General features: G+C 53.2%; 1 protein-coding gene across 1 annotated transcript; it reads left to right on the forward strand.

Annotated features, from left to right (window-relative positions):
* Positions 1 to 556: 556 nt before the first annotated feature.
* IFI27L1 (interferon, alpha-inducible protein 27-like 1) lies at positions 557 to 7,386 on the forward strand. Its single transcript, XM_006767621.2, has 6 exons — positions 557 to 664; positions 1,099 to 1,208; positions 2,000 to 2,122; positions 5,527 to 5,556; positions 6,547 to 6,708; positions 7,235 to 7,386. Exons 2-6 carry the CDS (start codon positions 1,136 to 1,138, stop codon positions 7,363 to 7,365), a joined length of 519 nt encoding a protein of 172 aa, XP_006767684.1. The 5' UTR covers positions 557 to 664; positions 1,099 to 1,135; the 3' UTR covers positions 7,366 to 7,386.
* Positions 7,387 to 7,656: the final 270 nt, after the last annotated feature.

Genomic DNA, 7,656 nt, shown 5'->3' on the forward strand with positions numbered 1-7,656 from the left:
GGCCCTCCTCCTCAGAAGACGCCGCGGGAAGCTGTGGCGCCGTCCGCAGTTCCGGGGCGGAGCTTACACTCACGCACGTTGGACCTCTGCGGCAGGAAGTCCCGCCCCCATGGAGGACGACGCCGTTTGATTCGCTACCGCGAGTGCAGTGTGAGAGTGGAGAGCTTGGATTAATGCAGCAGCAGCTTGTCCTGTGTATTCTACTACTACCAAGGATCGGGGGCCACCACCACCATTCCCAACCAGTGAAAGATTAGCAAATTGATTATATTGGCTCCCTCCCTTCCAGGGAGGGTTCCAGATTTGCTTTGGTTTATGTGGACATTGCTCCTGATTTAAGACAAACTTTCCCCTGTTGCCCTGCAAACCAGGCAGCCACCACCAGGTGATGAGAGAAGCTGAGTATCAGGCCTGGGACACTGTGATGTGTTGGAATTAGATTATCCTGAGGACCTGCCCACACTCCCCACATCTTCTCATTAGCAAGGCAAAGTTCAGGTCTACCTGGCTCTAAGATAAGAATGAGTCACCTGGTTCACTTGTCTCGCGAGGTTTTAAATCATCCAGGAAGGTGACTATATTTAGCCTGTGAGAGTCCTCGAAAGCCTCAGTACACACAGGACTTCCACCTCTGCTCTGCCTTCTCAGGCAATTACTTCCCAAGGTAGGCAGGGTCTGGGAAGTGGGGAAGGGGAGGGAGCAACAGGCTCTTTGCTGCCATCCAGGGCTGCTGTGGCTGTGCTCAGAGGTGACTGTGCTGGGAAGGGGTTTGAGCCCACATTTACCCTGAGACTTTGGGAGCAACCGGTCTTGTTCCAATCCAGGTTACTCTCAAGCCCTAAGAGTTAGACTGGGTAGGGGGCAGTGGTTAGTGGACAATGATGAATAGAACCCTAGCGATCAGGGAGCCAAGCCAAGTCATTAACTTAAAAAGCTGATGTCTGTGCAGATTTGAGGGATGTGCTGGAAGTGGCCCATAGACTGCTGTAGAACAGAGGGCAGGGCTCAGGGCAATAGAAAGGTGCCCACATCCACACCCCAGTCCATTACAAGTCAGGCACAGCACTTGGGGTCTCACGCTCTGTTTCTGTGCGACAGAAGGCTGTGCACCTTGTGTTCCCACACTGCAACCAAGATGTCAGATAAAGCCATAGAGAACGGAGAAGCATTTGTGGCTGATGCCCTCCTGCAGGAGTCTCAGTGGGATGGTGAGTGCCCTGGGGATGCTCTGGAGGGTGAGGTGACCCAGGGCTTGGGGTGCATGGCCCAGAGCAGAGTGGGTGTGAGCAAATCTCTTCCCTCCTGGGCCCCAGCCTGCCCCTCTGTGAAGTGAGAGACCTGCCAGCTCTGTTGGTGGCCAGGTCTCCCTCTTGTTACAGAAAACCGGAGAAGAACCAAGCAACGCTTAGAGAGATGGAGTTACATTTTTTATTATTATTATTATTATTATGTGCGGGCCCAGAGGAAAATGTCTCTCAAATTCTGGGCAAAGTCACACAGGACGTTTCCTGTATTTATACCATTTTACCCTCTTGTCTCCCAAATGGGGTTTTCCGGTCCCCTTTCCAAGTTCTTAAAGAGCCCCTACATTCTGGGGCTTTGAGACCTCAACCAAAGGCTTGGCCTGGTGCCAGCACTGATAACTTCTTCTGGGGAAGGTTTAATGGCCTCTCTGAAATGGGAGTAGTCTTATTTTCCCTATTATTTAAGCCTGCAAGCATTTACAGAAACCAAAATGCAGCGTTAAAATTTCACACAGCAGTTTTTATATAAGATGGATGCTTCACTCTGGCTCCTGCTTGGGCTCATCTCCAAGCATTCCCATCACCTGTCAGCACAGCTGCCACAGAGAACCCCTCCCCACATCGGAGTTGTTGGGAATGGTGGAGGGTGCTGTGTGGGGTGTCTGGGCCTCATGCCCTCCTCAGGGGCCTGGGGCAGCAGCCTTTGGTCCCACCTCTGCCGCCTTCAGTTTCCTCTTTTTCTGCTTCTTTTCCAGAGGAGGAAGAGGAAGACCCCTCCCAGCCATCCTCTGCTGGTTCTACTCCTGGGGGGCCACCACCAGGACCCGATTCCACAGACCAGCCCAAAAAAAAAGAAAGGGATTTCTCCAGCACTGCAGGTAACTGGTCCCTGGGCACTGAGGCCTCACCCCACCTCAGCTGTCAGCATTGAGGCCCACATCCCTGGTGGGAAGCTCTACTACACCCAGATCACCAGAAAAGGGACACAGTGTACGTGGGCAATGAAGCCAGCGATGCTCTGGAGTCAGGGGGACTGCACTGCAGGTCCTGGCTCTGTGACTGACTTGTTGCTTGGCCCCAGGCCAGATACATGCCCTCTGTAAACCTTGGTCAGTTTGTTTCTAAGTGCAAGGGTAGGATTTTGTCATTGGCTCATCACAAAGGTCTGCTGCTCAGCTTCTAATCAGCCTGGTACATGCTCAGGCCTGGCTCTTTGCCGGTTAAAGTCCACTGCCAGGGGACCTATTGGTCCCACCACACCAGGGCCTGGGTAAGTTTCATTTCTCCTCTGTGCTCCTCCCTGAGTGTACCAGTTTTTCAGGTTCTTTTGTGCATTTGAAATTAAGGAGGGGACATAAGGAAGATTGAAGAAAGCCGGACGGGGATCGGGTTACAGGAAAGTTAACAGGATTATGTGCTCTCTTATGGATTAAAACCCTTTCCAGGGGTATTCTGGTATTTCAAAGGTGTTTTAACCTAGATGCACCACAACACTGGACAGGACTGGCATAAAACCTTTCACTAAAGAAGTTATAGGCCTGGGGTGCCACTATCCACCATGACCTGCCCAGTTAGGAATGTATGTTCAGATCACCCTGTGAGGTTACTTGCCATAGAACCCCTTTTATTTGTCCACAGTGGAATCATACAGTATTTGTCTTTCTGTGATTCACTTATTTCCCTTAGCAAATGTCCCAAGGTTCATCCATGTGTCAGAATTTCCTTCTTTTCTAAGACTGAACAATATTCCATGGTATGTAGATACCACATTTTGTTTATCCATTCATCAACCTTTGGATATTTGGATTGCTTTTACCTTGTGGATATTGTAAATAATGCTACTATGAACATGGGGTGCAGGTATCTCTTCTAGACCCTGTTTTCAGGTCCTTAGGCAAATACCCAGAAGTGGGACTGCTGGATCATATGGAACTCTATTTTAGTTGTTTGAGGAGCCTCCATACTGTTTTCCATACGTGGGGGAAACATCGATTGGTGGCCTCTGTGCCGTGCCTGCACAGCCAAGGGTGAACCTGAGGAGGGGTGGTGAAGGATTAAAGAAGACAGACAAAGAGAATATAGCTGGGGCTTGGGGGATCTCCCGTGCCTGGATGAGGACACAGAAAAGATCCAGCCAGCAAGCTGAGGCTTTATTTTATAGTCAGAGATAAACAAGGTAGTGGTCAACATAGTTACAATGTTCTTGTGAGTTTCATTTGTTTTGGCAGCACTTGCTGCATCTCCCCCAGCCCATTAGCTACCTTGGAAGGATCTAGGGAGCACTATAAGGTGAGGCTTAAATATGCTAGGAGAGCTGTGCCCTCTAAGCTGGGACTTGTTTGTGGCTCTGCCACAGGTCAATTCGAGGCTTAACCCTATAGCCACTCCCTACAGGCCTCCCATACATGCTCCAACTGGGGATCGAACCCAAAATCTAGGTACATGCCCTGACCTGGAATTGAATCTGCAGGATGGTGTACAGGAGGACACTCAACCAGCTGAGCCACCCAGCTGGACTCTTTGCCCATTTTTTAATTGGGTTGTGTATTTTGTTTTCATAGGAATCCATTATATATTCTGAATATGAACTCCTTATCAGATATATGATTTGGGAATATTTCCTCCCATTCTGTAGATTGCCTTTCCACTCTGTTCGTTGTGTGCTGTCATAGTCACTTAGGGTTGCTATAACAAAATGCCCCAGACTGTTGGCTCATAAACAACACAAACTTAGTTCTCACAGTTCTGGAGGGTGGGACGCCCAAGATCAAGGCATCAGATGAGTGTCTGGGGAGAGCCCACTTCCTAGACAACGAACGTCCTAAAACCATTACTAGCTCAGATTTTGCTGTAACTTCACATGGAGAAAGAACGAAGGGGCTCTCTGGGGCCTCTTCTATAAGGGAACTACATAATCACAACCATGAGGGCTCTGGGAGTAGGTCTGGGCTGGACATATCAATTTGTATGCCATCAGAATGCAGGTGGTCTTGAAAGGCATGGGCTGGGTGAGGAACCCAAGGGCTGGAGCCAAAGCAGAGAAGAGGTCTCAGGACTGAGCCCTGGACATGCCACCATCAGAGATGAAGGAGAGGAGTGAGGAGGGGAAGGAAGGGGAGGCAGGTGTGGTAGGAAGAGAAGTGAGAAAGGATGGTTCCTGAAGGCCAGGTGAGGAAATGCTCCTAGCCCATCATAAACACACCAAGTGGCTTAAAACAACAGAAATGGACTCACCCACCGTTCTGGAGGCTGGAAGTCCCAAATCAGGGTGTCCACAGGGTCATGCTTCTTCTGAAGGCTCGAGGGGAGGACCTGTCCCATGCCTCTTCTCGCTTCTGGTGGCTGCCAGACATCCTGGATGCATCACCCCAGTTTGTCTCCATCTTCACATGGCCTTATGTCCAGGTGCCTAACATGTGCAGCTGCCTCCCTCTCAATGTAGAACATGATTTCAAGCAGCTTTGCTATAGGGAGAGCATCAAAGTGAGGTGGCAACTAGAAGATGTGGTACAGGGGGAGAGGATGCCTTTGTTTCTCAGGTGGCGGGTGGTAGAGCCTGGTTGGATGCTCTTGGGAAAGGTACTGGACAGAGGGAGACGTTGATGGTGCAGGAGCACGGGAGAGCACTGAAGGAGCACGTGCTAGAGTTGGAGAGAGCAGGGCCTAGGTGGCCAGGAGCCTGAGCTGCTCAGCACAGAAGCAGGAGGGCAAGAGGGCTGAGGGGCAGACTTGGTGAAGGAAGGGAGTCTACGGAAACTCTCTTCTGGTTGCCTTCATTTACTGAGTTAAATAGGAAGTAGGGAACCAGGAGGGTGGAGGTACAGGTTTGAAGATTGGGGAGAAGTTGTAAATTCTGGGTGTTCTCAGAGTGGGGGAGTGAAGAGAACAGGAAACTTGGTGGAGTGCAGCCCAAGAAAGGAAGAGGAGGGGAGAGAGTTAAGGGTCTGCAAGGGGCACGTGTGGTGGGTACGTGTGGAATCTACATGGGTGAGGAGGGCACGGAAGACATGGGATAAATGAGGGACAGCGATGGGGTTATATTGTGTCCCTCCTAAAAGCGGGTGGAGTCTTTTCAAGGTGTTGCCCTTCCTGGTCTGGAGCCCCTCAGAGCTCTGGGCATCCTCCCCACTCCTCATGCTCAGTAACTCCAATCTGTGGGAGCACAGGCAGGGGCTGCTCTCTCGTCTGATCCCAGCTCCAGAGCCCCCTTGCCACTGTGGGCGGCAGCGGGAAGGGCAGGGGGAGGCCAGCGTGCTGCACTCACATGCATTCTTGTTTCCAGTCAAGGTTGGTGCAGCCGTGGCAGGAGGAGGTGAGTCTCTCTGGGAAGGAGGTCAAGCCCCCATCTGGCCCTGGGCGTCTGGGAGCCACCTCCCGTGACCCAGCCCAGGATGCCCTGGAGCCCCACGGTGTGGGTGGGCAAGGGTGAGTGGGCAGGGGACAGAGGTGGAGTCCCAGAGGTGAATCTCAGAATGCAGGAACCAAAGGGAAGCCATGAACACACCCAAGTCCCAGCTCAGCTTCTCCCAGTGTACACCTGTGGTCCTGGGCGAGCCACTCCATCTGTCTGAGCCCAGGCTTCCTCCCAGAAGGCAGGGGTGTTGGGAATGTGGGAGCGGAGCTGTGTCCGGTTCCCAGGAGCTGCTTTGGGCACCCTGGTAGCTCCTCCAATGAGCCCAGGGGTTCACTATGCTCCAGAGCAGTGTCCTCCAATACAGGGGCCAGAATTAAATAGAAACGTCTGTCACACTTGCCACACCTCGATGCTCAATAGCCATGTGGCTTCAGTACTGGATGGAGCAGATACAGAACGTGTTCATTGTTGAATGTTCTGTGACTGCACTGATCTGGAGATATAAGATAGGGGGGCACCCCACACACACTGCAGGGCCCTGAGGGGCAGAGGGCAGGAGCCCCCACCCCATCACCTCTTCGAAGAGCAGCTCTGATGTCGTCTTCTGCTGACCCTGTGCTGGGGGAGGCGGGAGGAACACTTTTTCCTGCCAAAGGGGAAGCGTAAAGGCCACTGCTTATTTTGACTTAATTTAGTTTCCACAAGGGCAACTCGGGCCCAGGAGGGCTGTGAGCCTCCCAGGTGTCAGCGAAACAGAAGCCTGAAGAGTCCTGGGATCCAGTCCACTAGCTGTGTCACACCTACAGCCTTCCCTCGTGTTTAGTGCCTGTCCCTGCCCTGTGACTCTCACAAGAGCAGAGCCGACCCCAAGGTCATGCCCCAGGAAGATGACAGGAGACCTGAAGGAGCCTGTCCCATGGGGCCCACCTCAAACGCTTCTTCCCGCAGTGGTGGCCGTGGGTGCTGTACCCGTGGTGCTGGGTGCCATGGGCTTCACCAGCGCAGGCATCGCTGCCTCCTCCATAGCTGCCAAGATGATGTCATCAGCTGCCATTGCCAATGGGGGCGGAGTTGCTGCTGGTGGCCTGGTGGCCACTCTACAGTCAGTGGGTAGGTGTCCTGAGCAAGAGTGAGGGATGAAGGTGGGGATCGGGGCCAGGATGGGATTCAGCCCAGGCCTATCCTGAGGGAGGGCCTGTCCTCTCCCTCCAGTCACCTGGTCCTCAGTCCCTGGTCCTTTGTCTCCCCTCTGCTGTCCCCTCTTTTGGTTTGGGGTGGGTGGGTCCAGGGGTACAACCCAGCAGATATGCCTTCCCACCCAACCCTCCAAAACCTGGGCTGGTCCCCCCTCCCGCCCACCAACTTCTAGACTCCAGCCTCGTCTAGAAGGTGCGGTGCCTGCCGTTTCTCACAAGGTCTGCCCTGTCACTGGTGGACTCACCACCAGAGTTCAAGCCTCCTCTTGGGGCAGCCGCTCCCCAGAGCAGACATCCTAAGGTTTTAGGAAGTAGAGGAGGGAGCAGGAGTGGGATGCTGGGGCCTCTGGCCACCCGAGGTTCCCTGGGATCTCTGACCCTCCTCCCTGGCTGCTAGGGCACCCTGTGTCCCTGTGGTTTCACCCTCTCTTCTTCCCCAGGGGCAGCTGGACTCTCCATGTCATCCAACATCCTCCTGGGCTTGACTGGGTCATCTATTGGGGGCTGGCTGGGGTCTAAAATAAAGGTACCCTCTTCCTCCGAGAATGGTTCGGATAAGGATGGGAAATAAAGAGGAGATGCTGTGACCTTCCCCTGGTGCCCGTGCTGCGTTTCGTGGGCAGGGTGGGGCGAGCTAGCGGGAACTCCGTAGGAATGAGCATGATACCTCCGCCACTGGAAGCCAGGTCAGTACTGTCACTCACTTGTGAGCCTGAGCAGCTCAGGTCTCCCCTCTGAGCCTCAGTTTGCTGCTCTTCAGATGGGGACATGGACCAAGTGTCTTCGAAGATCTCAGCCAGAGCCTCCTTAATGGCCAAGACGATGTCAGCAGCTGCCATTGCCAATGGGGGCGGAGTTGCTG

This window comes from Myotis davidii, unplaced genomic scaffold (assembly GCF_000327345.1).
Source record: "Myotis davidii unplaced genomic scaffold, ASM32734v1 scaffold1703, whole genome shotgun sequence".
Lineage (NCBI taxonomy): Eukaryota > Metazoa > Chordata > Mammalia > Chiroptera > Vespertilionidae > Myotis > Myotis davidii.